This window comes from Spermophilus citellus (assembly GCF_964194105.1).
Source record: "Spermophilus citellus genome assembly, chromosome: 1".
Lineage (NCBI taxonomy): Eukaryota > Metazoa > Chordata > Mammalia > Rodentia > Sciuridae > Spermophilus > Spermophilus citellus.
This window is the reverse complement of record NC_138182.1, coordinates 158,408,062-158,430,345: the sequence shown is the minus strand read 5'-3', so window position 1 is coordinate 158,430,345 and position 22,284 is coordinate 158,408,062. Positions and strand designations below refer to the sequence as shown.

The following is a 22,284-nucleotide window of genomic DNA, read 5'->3' as shown; positions in this document are numbered from 1 at the left end:
TGTAGCTGGACACAATACCTTTATTTTTTTATTTTTATGTGGTGCTTAGGATAGAACTCAGGGCCTTGCACGTGCTAGGAAAGCACTCTACCACTGAGCCACAACCCCAGTCCGAGACCCTGTCTTAAAATAAAAATAAAAATGGCTGGGGATGTAGATCAGTGGTTGAGCACTTGCCTAGCATGCATGAAACCCTGGTTTCAATCCCTGGTACCAAAAAAAGAAAAAAGGCATGGTAATACCTAACTGAGGCTTACTACAAGATAGAATCAGAATTGAAAAGGGAATTATTTATTATCTCACTGTTCTGGATCTAACTTTGAAACATCTAAAATCACCTAACATATCACAGGTTTTAGCCTGTGCTTAATTGTTAGGCATGGAGAACTTGCCTCTATGAGAAGGGAGCCATCACACTCAAGATGTGAATTCCACCATAGCATCAATAACAAGAAGTAGAGGCCAAGTCCAGAAAACTAGGAGGGAAGAACAAGCCCATGCTTCTTTTCTCCCAGTTCCAAAAAGTGGTCAAGATGCCCAGGAGAAGAAGCCAGGCATGGTGGTATATGTCTGTAATCCCAGTAACTCAGGAGGCTGAGGCAGGAGGATGGCAAGTTCAAAGCCAGCCTCAGCAACTTAGTGAGACCCTAAGTAACTTATCAACACCCTGTCTCAAAAATAAAAAGAGATAGGAAAGTGGCTAAGTGGTTACAATCCCTGGTACAAAAAAAAAAAAAAAAAAGAAAAGAAAAGAAAAGATGCCCAAGAGGAAGGTTCTTGGTGGAGAACATCTAATATGCCTCTCTCTCTATGCCATTAGATCAAAGGCTTAACTATGCTCATCTTTTAGGGCAGAAAGGTTTGTCTGGCTATATTTCTGTCCTGTAGGATCTCTTGTTTATTACCACATTTTTCTTTTTCTTTCTTTTTTTTTTTTTAGTGTGCGATTTTTTTTTTATCTTTTTAGAATACATGACAGCAGTGGAATGCATTACTATTCTTATTACACATATAGAGCACAATTTTTCATATCTGTATATAAAGTATGTTCACACCATACACATAATGTCTTTATACATGTTTTTTTGTTGTTTTTTTTTTTTTGCATTACAATTCTATTACCACAGTTTTCTCCTAAAGTGTTTGGTAAATTTTTTCGAAAGACTTTGCCTGCCTTGCTGTGTTCAGAGAAACCAAGGTTGGCTGTATCTGTGAAGACTGCAGGGCCAGAGCATTTTATTTTTTTGATGCTGGGGATTTAACACAAGGGCACTTTACTGCTTTACTACTAAGCTACATTCCCAGCTTTCTCTCTCCTTTTTTTTTTTTCAAAATTTATTTTTAGTTGTAGATGGACACAATATCTTCATTTTTATTTGTTTATTTTTATGTGGTGCTGAGGATCGAACCCAGGGCCTCACTTATGCGAGGCAAGCGCTCTACCACTGAGCTACGATCTCAGCCCCATTTTTTTTTTTTTTTTTTTTTTTTGATACCAGGGATTGAACTCAGCCACATCCCCAGCCCTATTTTATATTTGATTTAGAGACAGGTTCTCATCAAGTTGCTTAGGGCCTCACTAAGTTGCTGACCTAGAACTTAGGATCCTCTTGTCTCACCTTCTGAATTGCTAAGATTACAAGCATGCACCATGGCACATAGCCTGAGCCACAGCTTTTTAAAAGAGGCAAGAAGCTCCACAGAATGAAAAGATGAGACAGGGGTCAGAGTCCAGCCACCACCTCCTCACCTGGAGATTCTGGATCCTGCTCCCTACCCACAGGGTGCTAGGGAATCCTACCAGGACCTTGGGCACACTAGGCAAGTGCCCTAACATTGCTCTACACCTCCAGCCCCAGGCTTTGTTTTGTTAAAGGAGATAGGTCTCCTTTTGAGGACATTCAGAATCTGACTCCCATAGACTACACAGGGAAGGGGCACACCATTTATGACTCTGTATCCCCACTATTTAGTACAATACTGTACCCACAAGCAGGGACTTGGTTAATACCTACTAAATGAATACACTCTGTGCTGGAACCCACTCTTTGGCCTGAGAGTACACTTGTATGATGCACACATTATGTATTCAGAGTGCCATGCCCATGACAGCACTGGACTTAGTGCTGGGGCCATGACAATAAATAAAGCACATAAGGTAAAGAGTAAATAAATAAGCAAGATAATGATAGAGAATGAGAAATGCTACGGAAACAAAGTAAATTGGTAGAAAACGATGGGGGCAGGATAGTTAGTGAAGACTCACAGGAAAATGTCAGCCACAAGAAGGTGTAGGGGAAAAGAATGTTCCTGCCTGAGCCACTTTCTGAGGCTGGGGTGAGTGGCATGTTCAAGGAATGGAGAGAAGGCCAGTGTAGCTAGAGTGTGGTAAAAGAAGAGTGGTAGGAGACAAAGTTGGAGAGGCAACATGAAGCCTACTAGATAATGCTGAATGAATGTAAGACTTCATAAATTGCATTATGAACTTCAGATTTTATCCTTTGTGTAATGAGAGGCAACAAGCCCTGGTTTATGTTTTGAAAAGATTACTCTGCTGGGTGTGGTGGTGCATACCTGTAGTCCCAGCCATATGGGAGGCTGAGGCAGGAGTTCACAAGTTTGAGGTCAGCCTTGGCAACATTAGCAAGACTCTGTCTCAAAATAAAAAATAAAAAGAGCTGGGGATGTAGCTCAGTGGTAGAGTGCCCCCAGATTCCATCCCCCATACCAAACAACAACAAAAAACTGTTGAACTTTGAGTGGATTGTGGCTCAGTGGTAGAGCACTCACCTAGCAAGTGCGAGGCCCTGGGTTCAATCCTCATCACAACATAAAAAAATAAAATAAAGGGGCTGGGATGTGGCTCAAGCGGTAGCGCTCGCCTGGCATGCGTGTGGCCCATACAAAGATGTTGTGTCTGCTGGGAAAAAAAAAATTCTCTCTCTCTCTCTCTCAAAAAAAAGGGTGGGGGGAACAATTATTAAAAAAAATAGATAAATAAAATAAAGGTATTGTGATTAACTACAACTTAAAAAAAAAAAGCCAAAGCTGTTGTACTTTGGGTAAGAACAGTGGGGATCTGTGGGTTTCTTTCCCTCAGGGCTGCTCTCATTTCCTCATGCACTCAGTAGGGGCAGAGGTCCTGCCAGAGAGGAGCAGGAAGAGAACCAAGGAAGGGCAATATCACTTGTGTTCTAAATGGTGGGTGAGGCCTCTATGCTGCAATGCATGCAGTTGGTGGAAGTGGTGATCTCAGAGGCAGGAAGAGCCAAGGACTCTACTGACCTGAAGCAGTAGTCATGGTTGGGATAAGCATGTCCCTGGCTGAGACTGTGAGAGGGCCCATGTTAGATACACTCCTGGCCATTATAAGGCTATGAACACTTCAAAGAGATGCAAAATGGCCCAGGGGGAAATAAAAGACAGGACAAACTTCAAAGTGGCCTGAATTTTAAATATGCTTTCCTATCAACACACAGATTCAACAGAAGACCAAGTAAGGCCTTATTGACTTCAGGTATTTAGAAAAATCTATGGAATCAGTGGCTAAGCACTAAGCAACATAAACACATGGAGTAAAAAATGATAAAAAAAGAGCCAAATTGAGAATATTTGCTTCTGAAATCTTCAGCCATCATGTGAACAATTTGACGACTAAAGCCACCAAGCTGTGAAGAAGCCCAAATTATTCCATGCAGGAAGACTATACAGGGAGGCTCTGGTGATACAAAAAGAAAGAGCTATCTGGCCACTCCTAGAAGCTCCATTCTTGTGCTATTTCAACTTCAGCCACCATCTGAGTGCGCATATGTAACAGACCTTGAATGAGAACTATGAAACCAAGCCTTCTCCAAATTCCAGATCCATAAAAACTGAGAGAGGTTTGTGAAGTTGAAAGAAGTGAAGTCCTACAGAGGGTAAAGAACCTACACAAATATCAGAATTCTGAGACAGATGTCTGACTGCACATCCCTGTTGCCCTGATATGCGCATCTAATTCAACAGGCAGAAATGGTTTGACACAGGTAATTACATGCTTAGAAAATCACCAGGTAGGCTGACAATACTGGGTTGGACCTTCAGAATAACGAATAAATGTTCCAATAGGCTAATAAGGGTCTCTAAGGCAGCCCTCTCAGTTTTCATCACCAATGGAACCTACCCCTCAACATATAAAGCTGGAGAATGGATGCTAGACCACTGATAAAGGAAGAGCTCAAGGTTCCATGGCCTTCCCCGACAGCAACAATAGCCAAGAAGCACAGAAATATGGCCTTTACTACATTTCAACTTTCTAAATCTCATGAATAGATATGATTGATAGGATTTCATTTGTGTCCATTCTGTAGCCAATTAGAAAGTGTTAGGGTACAGGCTATCAAAGTATAAAGCATAAGGCAGATTTTCACAGGGTCAATGAAGTAGAGACAGAGAGAACCAGTGTGAGACAGTATTATGATTTGGAGTATGAATTGTTCCCCCAAATCTCCTATTTTTTTTTTTAAATCTTTCTTTCTATTTCTTTATTTTTTATGTGGTACTGAGAATTGAACCCAGGGTCTCACATCTGTGAGGCAAGTGCTCTACCACTGAACTACAATCCCAGCCCCCAAACCTCCGATCTTAATGCATATTCAGAAGTGACATGATTGCATTGTGAGAGTTGAAACCTAATCAGTCCATCCTAGTGGGAATGGACTGGGTGGTAACTGTAGGCAGGTGGGAAAAGTTAGAGGAGGTGGGTGACTGTGGGCATGTTCTGAAAGGGTTCATCTTCTCTGTGGCTCCTTCTTTCCTCTTTTTCTCTGTGCTCTTTGACAGCCAAGAGGTGAGCAGTTTTCCTCTGCCACACTCTTCAGCCATGATGTTCTGTTTCACCTAGGGCCCAGAGCAATGAACTTGACCAACCATGGACTAAACTTCTGGGACTGTGAGCTAAAATAAACTTTCTCCCCTCTAAGTTCTTCTTCTTCTTTTTTCAGTGCTGAGGACCAAACTCAAGGCCTTGTGCGTACTAGGCAAACACCCTTCCACTGAGCTAAATCCCCAACCCCTCTAAGTTGTTCTTGTTGGTAATTTTGGTGATGCAACAAAAAATTGACTAACACAGAAAGCAAGATAATTCATAAGGTGTGCAGCGGGGTGGTAGTGGTGATGGAACAGTTCAGGGATACAGCATGTACTTACCGTGCATGAGGACCAGGGATCAACTCCTAGTACCCTCACCTCCAAAGGAAGATAATTCAAAGACTTAATAAATTTATGGGAAGTAGCATCTGGGAGACAAAGTGATCACTATCTTTGGGTGACTACGGTACCTTAAGTTGCCTTAGGTTGACTTAGAGCTAGGATGACTGGTCACAGAATGATTAAACCACCTCCTATATTACAATTAATAGTAAACTTTGCTTGCTATTCCTTGAGCCTTGATGTGACCTTAGAACATGCAATTCAGCCAGTTCCAGTGATGTATGCCTTTAATCCCAGCTACTTGAGAGGGTGAGGCAGGAATAAATTGCTCAAGGTCAACCTGGGCAATTTAACAAAGTCCTGTCTCAAAATAAAATTTAAAAGGTCTGGGAATGACTGGGCATGGTGGTGCATGCTCATGATCCCAGCTGAGGCGGGAGGAGTGCAAGTTCAAGGCCAACCTGGGAACTTATAGAGATTCTGTCTCAAAATAAAAAATAAGGGCTGGGATTTGACTCAGCTATCCCACTCCTCAGTTTATACCCAAAGGACTTAAAATCAGTATACTTCAGGGACACCATATCAATGTTTACAGCAGCACAATTCACAATAGCTAAATTATGCAATCAATCTAGATGCCCTTCAGTAGATGAATGGATAGGGAAACTTTGGCACATATACACAATGGAACATTACTCTGCATTAAAAGAGAATAAAATCATGGCATTTGCAGTAAGTAAATGAAATTGGAGAATATAATGCTAAGTGAAGCAAGCCAATCCCAAAAAACCAAAGGCCAAATGTATTCTTTGATATGAGGATGCTGACTCATAATGGCGATGGGGGGGCGCTGGGGATGTGGCTCAAGCAATCGCGCGCTCCCTGGCATGCGTGCGGCCCGGGTTCGATCCTCAGCACCATATACAAACGAAGATGTTGTGTCTGCCGAAAACTAGAAAATAAATATTGAAAAATTCTCTCTCTCTCTTAAAAAAAAAATAATGGCGATGGGGGGGCATGGGAGGAATAGAGAAACTTTAGATAGGGCAAAGCGGGGAGGGAGGGGAAAGAAAGGGGCTAGTGGGTAGGAATGACGGTGGAATGAGTTAGACATCTTTACCCTAAGTACATGTATGAAGACTCAAATGGTGTGAAAATACTTTGTGTACAGTGACTTGAAAAATTGTGCTTTATATGTATAATATGAAATGAATTGCATTCTGCTATCATGTATAACAAATTAGAATAAATAATTTTAAAAAGAAATAAATAAAATAAAAAATAGGACTGTGGATGTGGCTCAGTGGTCAAGTGCTCCTAAATTCAATTCCCAGTTCATTCCTCCCTAAAAAAGTCTTCAGATTCTTGCTTTTTAACACAGGAAATTTCAACTAGATGCACACAAATTTAGTTAACCATTGTTTTATTTTTTTCATTTAGGTTATTTCTCAGATTTTGTTAGTAGAAATAATGTCATGAATATCATTGTCTCTAAGTGTTCTATATTTAAAGCAAAGATAAAATTTTGTGTTACACTTTATACATTCATGTCTTTTAATCTACTGATATTTTCAATTGGTGTTACATTTATTGAAATAAAACTGTGAATTAATTTCTGAAATCTGACTTGTGTCGTACATTAAAGGTCATTTTAAGTCAGAAAAAAAATAAGGGCTAGGGCTATAGCTCAGTGGCAGAGTGCTTGCCTAGCACATGTGAGGTACTGTGTTCAATCTTTAGAACCACATTAAAAAATAAACGAATAAAATAAAGGCATGCTATCTATCTACATAAACAAATAAATAGAATTGGGAATGTAGCTCAGAGTGCTTGCCTAGCATGTGTGGGGCCTGGGTTCAATCCTCTCATCCCACTCAACCTCCTCTAAAAAGGAAAATTTACCAACAACTGAGGGTAGTTCTCTGAGAGGGATGAAATCTATTTATCACCCCTACTTATTATGGCTTATTAAGAGGCAACGGGCTTTTAGTTACAGCTAAAAGCAGCAAATAACAAAAGATTCTAGGAGAACTCTCTCCTAGAATAATAACCTACCCATGGAGACAATGGTTAGGCAATATAGTCTAATGGGTAGGGTAACTTACAAGAATAAACCAGAGAGTTGGCCACATAAGGCTACCAAGCCGGGCTGGGGATGTGGCTCAAGTGGTAGCGCGCTCGCCTGGCATGCGTGCGGCCCGGGTTCGATCCTCAGCACCACATACCAACAAAGATGTTGTGTCCGCCGATAACTAAAAAATAAATATTAAAATTCTCTCTCTCTTTAAAAAAAAAAAAAAAAAAAAAAAGGATACCAAGCCTTGGTACTTCTATTTGTTTTGTGAATTCATATTGTTGATAGTATCAGGAAGTTCAAATTTTTATTCAATGAAAAAGTCATTAAAAAAGCAAACATAAGGGCACTGATGATATGATACTAAAAGTTGTCTACTTACAATATGTATAAAAGAAAACCAAATGGAAATTCTAAAGTTAAAAGTCTAATATATTAAATGAAAAATTAATTAGAGGAGCTCAACAGAATATAAAAGTGGCAAAAGAATCAGTGAACTTCAAGATAGATCAATAGAAATATCAAATATAAGAACAAGGAGAAAAAAGACTGAAGAATAATGAACAAAGCTTCAGAGATTATGGGAAAGCATCAAATACACTAATACATGGATAAGGCGAATGCCAGAAGGAGGGAAGAGAAAGAAAGGGGTTAATATTAAAAAAAAAAGTGTAAACTCCCCATATTTCATGAAAAACAACCTACATATCCAAAAATCTCAAGGAACCCAAAGTAGGATAAAAACTAAGAGATCTATACCTAAATACATCATAGTCAAACTGTCAAGAGACAAAAGAAAATCTTGAAAGCACCAAAAGACAAATAACTCATTTATACTAAAATAATTCAATTCATAATTTAACTTCTCTTCTGAAAGAACAAAGGATAGAAGGCAATAGACGGATATGGAAAGTGGTGAAAAAGAACAAAATTATTAACCAAGAACTCCATATCCAATGTAACTTTTAAATATTACACTAAGGGCAAGAAGCCAGACGCAAAGGCCACTGTTATGGTTTGAATCTTAAATGTCCCCCCAAAGCTCATGTGCTGAAGGCATGGTCCCCAGTAGATGGGGCTACTGGGAGGTGGAAGAAACTTTAAGATGTGGAGTCTAGTTGGAGGAAGTAGGTGATGGGGTGTGTTCCCTTAAAGAGTATACTGGGACCCTGGCCCATTCCTGTCTTTCTTTTGCTTCCTGGCTGCCATGGGGTGACAGCTTTTCTCTACGTACTCCCTATCATGACATTCTGCCCTGCCACAGGCCCAAAGAAATGTGGTCAAGCACCCATGGACTGAAAACTCTGAAACCAAAACTAGGAACTGAAACAAACCCTTCCTCCTTTTAAGTTGTTTATCTCAAGTTTTTGTCATAGTGATGAAAGCTAACAGAGCCATATATTATACAATTTTATTTACATGAAATATCCAGAATAAGCAAGTCCATAGAGATAGAAAGAAGATAAGTTGTCAGGGGTGTAGATGGACACAATGTCTTTATTTATTTTTATGGAACCCAGGATGGAACCCAATGTCTCACACATTCGAGGCAGGTGCTTTATAACTGAGCTATAGCACCAGCCCCAAATAGTAAGTTTTTTTAAAAATAAGAACTTACAATAAAATGTGAGTATAGTAAATAAAGAATCTGTAATGTAGTTGTTTATTATCAAATATTATAATAATTTACATAAGGTAGTGAGACTCTGCCTCAAAAAAAAAAAAAAGGGCTGGGGATGTATCTCAGTGGTAAAGCACCCCTGGGTTTAATCCCCAATATTAGAAAAACAAAACAAACAAAATAATATACAGAATAGAGGTATATTAGAGAAATATTTTTATATTTTGTGAGAATGAAGTCAGCATTAATTTGAAGTAGACTGGGATGGGTCAAGATCCATATTGCAATCACTGGAGTATCATTAAAAAACTAAAAGATAAAAAAGTTGAAAAAAATCCACAGAGGAGGGGCTGGGGTTGTGGCTCAGCAGTGGACTGCTTGCCTAGCATGTGCGTGCAAGGTGTTGGGTTCGATCCTCAGCACCACATAAAAATAAATAAATAAAATAAAGGTACTGTGTCCAACTACAACTAAAAAAAAAAATTTAAAAAAATCAACAGAGGAATTAAAATGGCACATTAAAAAAAAACGTAACATAAGTCAGTAAAGGAGGAAGAGAACAGAAAATAAATAAAATGAAAATTTAATTTTCATATCAATAATTAAATGTAAATAGTCTAAAGGCTGGGGTTGTGGCTTAGTGGTAGAGCGCTCACCTAGCAAGTGTGAGGCCCTGGGTTTGATCCTCAGCAACATATAAAAATAAATAAAGGTATTGTGCCCAATTACAACTAAAAAATAAATTAAAAAAATAATTAAATGTAAATAGTCTAAATAGTCCACTCAAACCCAAGGTCTTGCATATGCACATTTTAGGCAAGCACTCTATCCCTCAGCTACATCTCCAGCTCTTTTTTCAATTTATTTGCAAAAAGGGTCTCACTGAGTTGCCTAGGCTGATCTCAAACTTCTGATCTTCCTGCCTCAGCCTCCAGAGTAGTTGGGATTACAGGTGTGTGTTACTCCATCTGGCTTAATACCTCTTTTTTATTTATTTTTTCATTTTGGTACCAGGATTGAACCCACAGGTGCTTAACCACTAAGCCACATCCCCAGCCTTATTTTTTGTTTTTATTTTGAGATGGGTGTTGGGAAAAGTATAAACGGCAGCCGTACCCCAGAGAAAAAACCCCAACATGGCGCCTAAGGACTTCTTCTTCTTCTCTGCAGTGGCGCGAAAAGTTCCCGCCCTTGTGAATTCTCCCGGCGTCGCCAATTTCAAATCTCGCTGGCGGGGAACCTTAGCCCCAATGAGAACTAATTCCTGGGCGCGGGAGCTGATATCTGGAAGAACTTGCCAATAAACGGGTGGCCTGCCATTTATCTAAGCCCTACCATCTCCCCTTTAGTTCTATATAAGCACACAGCTTTTTGCAATAAAATTGGAATTCTCCCGGTGAAGTGTCTTTGCGTGGGGAATTCTTTCAATGGGGTCTTGCCAAGTTGCTTAGGACCTCACTAAATTGCTGGCTTTGAACTTGTGGTCCTCCTGCCTCAGCCTCCTGAGCTGCTGGGATTGCTGAGATTACAGGTGTGCGCCACAACACCCATCTTAATACCTAATTTTTAATTATCAATAGAACAACTAGTTGGAAAATCAGTTAAGAGTCTATAATAATGTTATCAATCAACTCAATCCAACTGACATTTAAAGACCAACAACTCTGATATATATGTTGATTTTTCAACAAGGAACATTCTCCATGATAGGACATATCGGGTCTCACCATATTTAAAAGAACTAAATTCAGACATTAAGTACGTTTTTTGAACACAATGGAATTTAATAAAAAATCCAGTATTGAAGGAAATCTTGGAAATCTCCAAATATCTGGAAATTGAACAACATGTATCAAAGAACAAATTACAAGGGAAATTAGAAATTACTTTGAACTGACAAATGAAACTGAAGGAAGGCCCAACACCATTTTGTCACTCTGTCTCCATTTGCTTTTTTAACTGAGTCACCTTCTTCCAAGTTACTTGGATTCCAGGAACAACAGGTCTGGTTGATAAGCATCTTTATGACAAGAAAGTGAAACTACCTCCAAACATAGGTGATCCTTGAACAGATCACTCCAAGATGAGACTGCTCCCTAAGCACAAACATGACTAGACAAACTGAGGCTGGCCCCTAAGCAGAAGCAAGCATGTCATGATGGGAACTGAATCACCCCTCAAGTAATGATGAACTTCCCAGAATCCCTGAGACAGATGATCAATCAGATCACAGCCTGACTAGGAGGACTTATTCTGCTAGCTATGCAAATCTCCCAGCCATGTAAGCCCCCAACGTTTTTCTTTGTTCTTCCCAATAAACTGTCAAAGTTTCTATTAGTCCCTTTAAGACAGATTTTTGGTCATTAGATCCCTATGTCTGTTCTTCCCAGCATGCCCACTAAAAGCTCCTCTCTTGCTTTTACCACTGCTCAGACTCTTTGATTGGCATACCATGACAGGTGTCCAGGCCTGGTTTGTTGGGACCACCAGACTAGGGCCTTTGCCTAAGGGACTCCAGTAATAAAAACATAATATACAAACATTTATGGGATCTAGCTACAGCAATGTTCTGTAAAAACAAAAACAAAACAAAAGCAGTTTCTCCTTCTATACTCCTGTAACACAATATGGCTTCTGTGTCGAAATGTATGGGAGTTTCGCCCCAGACAAGCAATCATACCGCATACACCAGCTGAGCCCTCTATTTCAAATCAATTCTGACACTCTCTACCTGGAGATGGTGTCAGATTGTAACAGTCTACTTTACCTTTTAAATATAGGCCTTGCTGCTTAAAAGGGACATGTTTTTCTTTTCCTCTTTTCCCTCTCCCCTCCCTAATCTGGGGGTGAGGAACAAGATTACCTTCAGTTATCTGTGCTTGAGCACACACCCACCACAGGAAGATGCAGGAAGTGATTATCTCTCAAAATAACAAAGGAATTTTAACATACCAACACGGTGCACTTGGGATGACCCCACCCTCTCACCCCACCCTAGGGCACACTTGGAATACAGCCTTTTAAGAGCTTTAAAAGCCCTCCGTTCCCCTAAGAGCAGAATTTCAGCCGGTGGAACAGGAGTCCCCTGTGCTTCTTTTTTGCTAGTACAGCAATGAACCATCTTTTTCCTTTTTTTCAAAACTGTGTCATTATTGGATTGGCCTTGGGGACAAGGACTGAGCTTTTGGTAACAATATCTCACAGAAAATTGAAGGCTCAGTACTACTACAGAATGCCCCCCCTTCTGATTCCTATTTATCACAAGCTCCAGGTTGTTTTACCAGTTCTTTGGACTACAAATTGGGATTCCTACAAACCCCTTCTTCAGATTTGATTAATTTGCTCAGGTAGCTCACAAAACACTCACCATTTACTGGTGAATTATAAGGGATATTTTAAAGGATCCAAATAAACAGGCAGATAAGACATACAGGGAGCCTAAAAGGATCTTAAGCACCAGAGCTTCCATTTCTGTGGAGTTGGGTGTGCCATCCTCTGGCATGTGGATGTGCTCTGGTTCACCTTCCTGTATGCCCTTGAACTCAAGTCTTTTTGAGTTTTCATAGAGGCTTCATTATGTAGGCATGATTAATTTATATCACTGGCCAACTTTCAGCCTCTCTCCCTTCCTGGGGGATGGCAGGGGCTGTGAGTTCTAACCCTCTGAGTATATGGCTGGTTCACCTAGCAATTAGTCCTTTAACCTGTGGTTATCGAGGGACTCTCCAAAAAAAATCACCTTATTAACATAAACTCAGATGTAGTTGAAATAAATAAAAGAGCATTTTTCACCTCTATAGCTCTGGAGCTATTTTAGGAAACAAGGACAAAAGGACAAATATTTTGACAAAGACAGTTCTTATTCCTTTAGTCACTTAGGAAATTACAAGGGTCAATGGAGCTGTGAAGGAACTGTAAATGAAAACCATAAGTGCTTAAGAGGGGAATTTATCATTTTACACATCTATACCAGAAAAGAAAGGTCTCAAATTAGCAACAAACTTTCACCTTAGAAACTAGAAAAGATCAACAAATCTTGCAAACCTTACCTAAATTTACAAAGACAATGATCAAAAAAAAAAAAAAAAAAAAACCCTCACAAAAGCTGGGGGTGCTCAGGGGCAGGCCCTGGGTTCACTCCTTAGCGCGCGCGCACACACGCGCGCACACACACACACACACACACACACACAAAGACATAAATATTAAAGTCAGGAACAAAAATGGGCATGTTACTAACAATTCTGCAGAAATTTAAGGGATTGTTAGTGAATATTATGAACAATTTTTCCAATATATCAGGCAACTTAGATTTTTAGATAGTTGCAAATGACCAGACATGACTCAAGAAGAAATTTAAAAATCTGAATACAATCATTTTTCAGTATTCAGAAGACTAGTTTCAAAACCTGCCCCTCTCCACCAAAATTCAAACCAGGAACTGCAGACGTGAATACCAAAATCTTCAGATGTTCAAGTCCCTTTTATAAAATGGCATAGTATAACTATACCATTGCCCTTTGCTCCTCATGAAGGAGGACACAGTCCTTATTTTAATTGACTCCATTTTGTCCCTCCAACCTGTTCTCACTTTTTAAGTTATTTCTCCTTTCCAGTGGTCTGCGGGCTGGAATGGAAACTAACTCCCCCAACCCCAAGCAGTAACAATTTCCCTAGCTTCCCTGGTGCCAGCTGATCTACCAGACCACATTCTGAGTATACAGCACACCCCCATCCGACCTGCTTTTGTCCTTGCCCTGTATAATCCTGGAGCAATTGTCATTATGGGGAATATAGCTTTCACCATCTTCCCAATATGGCCCACACTGAATTAAACTCTTTTCATACTTCACCACTTTTCTCTCTTTGAGGTAGTAGGTGGCCTAATTTGGTCCATAGGGACCCCCAGGTTCAGGTCCCTGGCAGAGGTCTGGGTAACAGCTGTATCTACATAGAACCGAAACATATTCTCCTATATATTCTAAATCATTCCTAGATTACTTATAATACCCAATACAATGTAAATACTAAGTAAACAGTTGTTATACTCTTATTTGTGGAATAAAGAAAAAAAAGTCTGTGTGTTCAATACAGACACAATTAATTTTTTTTATAACTTATTTATTTACTTTTTATGAGGATCGAGCCCAGTGCCTCACCTGTGCTAGGTAAGCACCCTACCACTGAGCTATAGCCCCATCCCCCAGACACAATGTTTTTTTTCCAAATATTTTCCATTAGCAGTTGGTTGAATCTGCAGATATGGAACCTCCACATACAAAGGGCCAACTGTAAACTTAAGTAAGTAAATTGAATAAATAATTAAATATCTTCTTATAAAGAAAAGCCCAGGAAGCTTCACTGGTGACTTCTTTTTATTGCCCCCCCCCCCCATTACTAGGGAGTGAACCCAGGGCCTCACACATGCTAGACAAGCACTCTACCATGATCTACACCCCAGCCCTCATTTATTTATTTAGTACTAGGGATTAAACCCAAAGGCTACATTCCACTAAGCTACATTCCCAGCCCTTTTTATTTTGGGACAAGGTCTCACTAAGTTGCTGAGCCTGATCTCAAACTTGTGATCCTCCTGACTCAGTCACCTCAGTTGCTGGGATTACACGTATGCACCACCATACTCCACTTCACTGGTGACTTCTACACAATAAGTGATTTGAAGAATAATACAAATCACTAATCTGTTCAGACAGTTTGAAAGACCTCAAAACTAAGGTCTTTCTGACCTTCTTCTGTCCTCTATTCCACCCTTCCCTCATATCTTGATCCTTTTTCCCAGAAGTGTTCTGGGGGTTGGAGGGGGGGTGTATGTGATGATGGTGGCAGGGGCTGTTCCTCTAAAGTTCCTTATTTGACCAAGGGAAGTTCCTTCAGAAGGAATGCAATTGTCTTGAGCCTCTTCCTTATATTCTCATCCAACAGGGAAGATTAATTCACAGGAAAGAGGATAAAGGTGGACACTACTTAACTCTTCTGAGGACTGATACTTAGGAGTCAACCTCATAAAGGCACCTATGAAAAAGCCAGAGCTAACATATTCAGTGGTGAAAGACCAAATGCCCTTTCCCGGAGATAAAATGTTCACTCCAGCCACTTCTATTGAAATTGCAATGTAATTTCAGTACAATACATTTTAATTTTTTAATTACAATATAAAATACTACTAAAAAAATTCAAGATCTAACTAAATGTGTCTTCATGAAACAAAACAAAACAAAACAAAACAAAAAACCCTAAATACAAAGATAGACTCTGTAATTCTATCTACTCAGGAGACTGAGGCACAATTAGATTGAAAACCAGCCTGGGCAACCTGGACCCTGTCTCAAAATAAACTAAAGGTTTGGTGATGTAGGTCAGAGGCAGTGTACTTATTTAGCATGTGTGAGGCCTGTTATTTAATCCAGGAAGATGGAAGGGGAAGGGGGGGGAAGAGGAGGAAGAGAAGAAAAAAGAAAGACAACAGATAACAAGTTAACAAGTACTGGTGAGGATACATAGGAGAAAAGGAACCCCTGTGCACTGTAGGTGGGAATGTAAATTAGTACAGTCATTATGAAAAACTGTAAGGTGGTACTCAAAAAATTAAAATAAAACCTTCATATGATCCAGCAATCCTGCTTCTGGGTATATATTCAAAAGAAATGAAATTATATATAGGAGAGATGTCTGCACTCTTGTGTATGCTTGCAGCACTAGTCACAAGAGCCAAGAAATGGCAAAAACCTAAGTGTCCATCAACAGATGAATAAAGAAAATATGGTATATATACTCAATGGAATACTATTTAGCCATAAAAAGAATGAAATCTTGTCATGAAATCTTGACAACACTTATGGAACTGAGGTCTTAAGTGAAATAACCAAAGCACAGAAAGATAAGCACAGCATCTTTTCTCTCATATATGGAAGCTAAAAAAAAAGTTGACCTGAATGTAGAAATAGTGATAACTAGAAGTTAGGAAGGGTGTCTGGGGGGGAAGGTAGAAAAAAGGGAGGCTAGATTTGGTCATTACATGCTACATGCATGTGCTGAAACATCACATTGAACATCATTAATATGTAACAATACATGTTAATAAAAAAAATAAACATTCTATTTCCAGATATCAGAGACTCAATTTTGTCTTGATAGCAATTCTTGCAAATTGATCTATAAATTCAATGCAACTGCTGTATAAATCCAAGCAGATTCTTTTAAAAGCAGAAATTGCAAACTGGGTATATAGAACTCAGGGGCTGAGGACATGCCTAGCATGGTCTTGGGTTTGATCACCAACCTGTAAGGAAAAAAAAGGATGGAAGGAAAGAAGCAAGGAAGGAAGGGGAAAGAAAAAAGAAAGAAACTCACAGGCTGATCCTAAAATTTATTTTTTAATGGAAAAAAATATAAAAGGATGGGCAAAACAATTTGGGAAAGAAACATAGTTGGAGGACTTACACTGACACATTAGAACTTAACATAGGGGCTGGGATTGTGGCTCAGTGGTAGAGCACTCGCCTAGTGCGGGCAGGAACCGGGTTCGATCCTCAGCACCACATAAAAATAAAGGCATTGTGTTGTGTCCATCTACACCTAAAAAATAAATATTAAAAAAAAAAAACTTAACATAGTCACAGTAGTCAAGATAGTATGATATTGACTCAAGGATAGGCATATAGATGGAAGGAATAAAACTGAGAGTCCAGGGGCTGGGGATGTGGCTCAAGCGGTAGCGTGCTCGTCTGGCATGCGTGCGGCCCGGGTTCGATCCTCAGCACCACATACAAAGATGTTGTGTCCGGCAAATACTAAAAAAATAAATATTAAAGTTCTGTCTCTCTCTCCCTCTCTCTCACTGTCTCTCACTCTCTCTTTAAAAAAAATTAAAAAATGTACTTTAAAAAAAAAAAAAAAAACAAAAAAACTGAGAGTCCAGAAATAAACTCTTACATTTATGGCCAATTGATTTTCACTGTAAGCATCAAGATGATTCAATGGTATAAGGATAATCTTTCCAACAAATTGTGCTAAGACAACTGAAAAATGGGCTGGGGATGTGGCTCAAGCGGTAGCGCGCTCGCCTGGCATGCATGCGGCCCGGGTTCGATCCTCAGCACCACATACAAAACAAAGATGTTATGTCTGCCAAAAACTAAATATTAAAAATTCTCTCTCTCTCTCTTTAAAAAATAAAATAAATAAAATAAAAACATCAAAGTAAGAAGTCACATTATACTAAAAAAAAAAAGACAACTGAAAAAAAAATTTAGATTCTTACGCCATACTATACATAAAATATTAACTCAAAACAGTTTATAGAAGCCAGGTGTGGTGATACATGCCTATAATCCCTGCTACTCAGGAGGCTAAAGCAATGTAAATTCCAGATTAGTCTGGGCATTAAGGGAGACCCTGTCTAAAAATAAAATTAAAAAGGGCTGGGGATGTAACTCAGTGGTAGAGTAATTGCCCAGCATGTGTAAGTCCCTGGGTTCAATACCCAGTACCAAAAGAAAAAAAAAAGAAGACACTGGGGCTGGGGATATGGCTCAAGCGGTAGCGCGCTCGCCTGGCATGCGTGCGGCCCGGGTTCGATCCTCAGCACCACATACCAACAAAGATGTTGTGTCTGCCGAGAACTAAAAATAAATATTAAAAAAAAAAAAAATTCTCTCTCTCTCTCTCTCTCTCTCCTCTCTCACTCTCTCTTTAAAAAAAAAAAAACAACACAATGAGATACCACCTCATGCCCATTAAGACAGCAGAAATAATAAAAATTAAAAAAAAAAAAAAAAAAAAAAAGAAGACACTGTTTGGAAGAAAAAAAAAGTCATAGAAAACAAATTTATTTAAATCATATCCCTGATAAAGAACTTGTATTCAGAATATAAAAATAACTCTTATGATTCAGTAATAAGACAAATAATCCAATTATACAGAGTGCTTATCTAGCATGCACAAGTCCCTGGGTTCAGTTCCTAGCATCAAAAAAAAAAAAAAAAAAGAAAGAAAATCAGATAATTCTTCACACGCTGGAATGGTAAAGATAAAACAATAACAAACATCTGGGGGGATATAAAGAAAGGGAAGTCCTCATACATTCATGGAAGAGCTGTAAAAGGATAAAACCATTTTGGAAAATGATTTGACAGGTCCCCCCAAAATTAAATACACCAAGGCCAATAACCATATGACCCAGCAATTGCATTCCTAGGGAGAAATGTTTGTCCACACAAAAAATTGAGCACAGCCAGGTGAAGTAGCACATGCTTATAATCCCAGTTTTCTCAGAAGGCTGAGGCAGGAGGATCACAAGTTCAAGGCCAGCCTTGGCAACTTGGTGGGACTCTCTCTCAAAAAATAAAAGGGCTGGCAGTGTAGTTCAGGGGTAAAGCACTCCTGAGTTCAATTCCCAGGACCTTGCAAACAAAATAACAACAACAACAACAACAACAATAAACCACTTAAGCACAAATGTTCATAGCAGCATTATTCATAAGAGTTCCAAACTGGAAACAATCCACATGTAAACAACTAATGAATGGATAAATAAAATATGGTATATTTTATTTATTTATTTCATTTACCATGAAATTCTATTTAGTAATAAAAAGAAATAAGGTACTAATACATACTACGACTTGGCTAAACCTCAAAAACATGCTAAAAGAAGTCAAATTCAAAAGATAACATATTGTATGATTCTGTTTATATGAAATGTCCAGGAAAGATAAATTTAAAGAGACAGAAAACAGGGCTGGGGATGTGGCTCAAGCAGTAGCGCACTCGCCTGGCATGCGTGCGGCCCGGGTTCGATCCTCAGCACCACATACAAACTAAGATGTTGTGTCAGCCAAATACTAAAAAATAAATATTAAAATTCTCAAAAAAAAAAAAAAAGAGACAGAAAACAGATCAATGGTTAATTAGGTCAGGAGGTGGGAGTGAGGATTTAATGTGAAGGAACACAAAGAAACTAATGGGGTGATGGATATGTTCTAAAATTGGACTGTCTTTATGGCTATACAACTCTACACTTTCAGTAAAAATTACTGAGTGGTATACTTTTAAATGGTTGGATATTATGGTGTACAAATTATAACTTAATGAGGGTGCTATAAGAAAATGAAAGCCAGTGGCTGGGGCTGCAGCTCAGTGGCATTGTGCTCGTCTGAAACGTGTGAGGCCCTGGGTTTGATTCTTAGCACTGCATAAAAATAAACAAATAAAATAAAGGCATTATGTCCATCTACAACTACAAAAAATATTAAAATAAAGAGAGAGAGAGAGAGAGAGAGAGAAAAGAAAAGCCAGAACTTAGTGTTATGTGTCTCTGTAACTTTGATGCTCAGTCTTGGGTAACAGTCAGTGAACATCTGTCAAATTAATGAAAGGAAAACTGGGGGGAGGAGGCAACTTTGTTACAAACATATTTAAAAGTATGAGAGGCTCAGAAACAGTATACATATTACCTAGACTTCATATAAACATGGAACAAATGAGGAAGTTAGGACAATGAACTGGATCATAATAGGGACACCATATATTTATACACATATAAGCAGATGGCTCACTCTTCAGAGTATAGCTGCTATGTTCTCTGCTTCAAGACATACCTTCCCTGTCTCCCCTAGTCATTTCCTTTTTCCATTTTTTTTAAGGTACTGGGGATTGAACTTGAACCCAGGGGTGCTCTACCACTAAGCTATATCCCCAGCTCCCTTTTTTATTTATTTGTTCTAATCAGTTATATGTGACAGCACCCAGCTCTTTTTATTTTGAGACAGAGTCTTGTTAAATTGCCCAGGCTAGCCTCAAATTTGGTATCCTCCTGCCTCAGGTTCCTGAGTCACTAGGATTATAAGCATGCGCCACTGTGCCTGGCCAGCATACCCAATTCTTACACAACCCCCTTCATCCATCCCTTATACTGTTTTCTGGATTAGACCAAAAAACCCTCCAGGGCAAGGAAATATCTTCCTCATCTCTGTAACTTTGATGCTCAGTCTTGGGGAATAGTCAGTGAACATCTGTCGAATTATTATGAAAGGAAAACTGGGGGAAGGAGGCAACTTTGTTACAAACATATTTAAAAGTATAAGAGAGAGGCTCAGAAACAGTATACATATTAATTTAGGAGTCAGGCTAGACTAATTGTTAGACTGGAAAAGTATACACTCAAATACCTTCCTTGGATATGATTAAAATTCAGTAAAATTCATAAAATTGGATTTTTCAGTTCACAAACATATTAGACTTTCCAAGAATAGTCTGCTCCGTAAGCAAACAAACCAGTAAAGAAAAATGATTTCCCTGAAGATACCTGATAGGATTAGCACAGAAGCCCAGATACAGTTCCTCTCTGGAAAGGACTGTGCAGGGAGTCACACAACCAGGTCAGGCTAACTCTTCTATCCTCCTCTTTCTCTCATCTTACCCAGTCAAACACAGAGCTAGCTGGGAAGCCTAGAAGTGACCCCTGGGGGCTGGGGATGTGGCTCAAGCGGTAGCGCGCTCGCCTGGCATGCGTGCGGCCCGGGTTAGATCCTCAGCACCACATACCAACAAAGATGTTGTGTCCGCCGAGAACTAAAAAATAAATATTAAAAATTCTCTCTCTCTCTCTCCTCTCTCACTCTCTCTTAAAAAAAAGAAGTGACCCCTGAAGTGGCCTTGGGTACACAACTTCGCATGGAGTGTGAAATACAAAGAAGCTGGAGGTTAAAAGTACACCTGGGTCAGTTTCTCAGGCTCCTATCCCTCATGTAACAATAAGGTCCCGGCGACAAAAGCCACACACCTTAGAAACAGGGGTTCAGGTAGCAGGAGGCACAGGGAGGGTTAAACCTTCTACGTGTCTCAGAAGTATAGGGCTTGAGAGAAAAAGGGAGGCACGAGACATTACAAGTGGGGAATGCTGGAGACTGGGACGGTAAGAAATGGTACTTGGGCCGGTCACGAATTTGGCAAGGAAGGTTCTGTGGGTCTCTGAGAGTTTGGGGAAAGGTGCGCTCTGGTACACGGAGGATGGGAGCCTGAGGAATGAGGGAGGAACACCCGGGGCCTGAGCGTGAGGGGTCCTGGACCTTCGTGCAATAGGATCCAGCTGCGGACACCAGTCCTGGAGCGCTCCGGCGCAACACGCCAGGAGGCGGGCCGGGCGCCAGTGGGTGTAACGAGAACCCCAGAGCCGGCCCGAGGTCCCGCCCGCTGCTTACGCCACTCCTCGCGAGCCGAGCAGGGGTGAGGGGCTTCCAGTCCGTGAGACCTGGGACTCACCTTCCTCCCTCCCCACCGGCTGGGTGCCGGACACTGCTTCCCACAGGCGGCGCGCCCTCTCGTGGTCGAATCGCACCCCCTCAGGTTCCCGGCCCTCCCGCTCCTCCGAGTTCATGCAAGGCCCGGCCCCTCCGCTATCCGCAGTCTCCACTGTACCCAACATCGGACTCTCCATCTTTCCTGCAAGCCCTCGCCGGTCGAGAGCGGCTCCTGCACCTCGGTATCGCGAGACGTGGGTGGGCGTGGATTGGGCCCGGCTGACAAATCTCGCGAGGCTTAGACGCCGCAGACCGCGAGGAGGTGCAGGACCTGGAGCACGTTTCCTTTTGCAGTCTTTGGGAGTTTGGGGTGTTTGCGGTAGTTTCGCAAACTGATCGCGGTTTCCACAGCAAGGTTCCCCCCCCCCCCCCCCCCCGTGAGATGGGCTTAGGGTCCTCACCTTGCTCACTATCACCAGTTGACACTTCTCAATTCGTCTTGTTATGGAAACTAAGATCCAGATCCTAAAAAATTTGTTACTAGTAAGAAAGTGGTAGTGTTAGATTTCATCATTATGTTTCGATTACTGCTAATAATATTACCTTTTGTTGAATTCTAAGTGGCAACCCCTAGTTCAGACCTTCCTTTAAATTCTGGACCTATGCCTTGGTAGGCTTTTCCAAAGGTAACTGTCAAACCCCAAGTTTTATCTTCCAATTTCTGACCTGCTTCTTCCGAGCCACCGTCTCTTAGGTTATTTATTATAGTTGTATCCTTGCTAGCTCCTGGTCTTGCCCCTCGGGTGTTCCCAGCATAGCAGCCCCAGGGACTCTCCTACAAGTCTGATCATGACATTCTCATACTCAAATCCTGCAGTGGCTTTCTATCTTAGTAAAATCCAAAGTCCTTATTTTAACCAACAAGCGTTATGCAGTCTGACTTCCCTTAACTTCTCTGACCTTAGCTATTATTGTATTATTCAATCCTCAAATCTGTAATTCCCCTCCCAGTTACAGTGACCTTTTGGATTGTACTTTTCCCATGTATTCTCATGGTTCTGTCTCTTACTTCCTTTTCTTATCCCTCCACACACTCCATGTCCTCCTTTCCTCCCCTTTATTCCTCTTCAGCATTTATC

The 22,284-nt window shown here is 40.3% G+C and overlaps 1 protein-coding gene across 7 annotated transcripts in view; it reads right to left on the bottom strand.

The window, feature by feature from the left end:
* Window positions 1-21,391, bottom strand: part of ZNF346 (zinc finger protein 346) — a 66,583-nt gene extending 45,192 nt beyond the window's left edge. For 6 of the 7 annotated variants that reach the window (XR_014020416.1, XM_081279428.1, XM_081279429.1 and 3 more), the window contains exon 1: window positions 21,168-21,368. Coding sequence is in view for 6 of the 7 variants with exons in the window: in XM_081279428.1 (XP_081135554.1) it covers window positions 21,168-21,342 (175 nt within the window). In the remaining variant the exon portion in view is untranslated. Of the gene's footprint in view, window positions 1-21,167 lie in introns of all 7 variants that reach the window. The other variant, XM_081279431.1, reaches the window with a different exon arrangement.
* Between the last annotated feature and the right edge of the window lie 893 nt (window positions 21,392-22,284).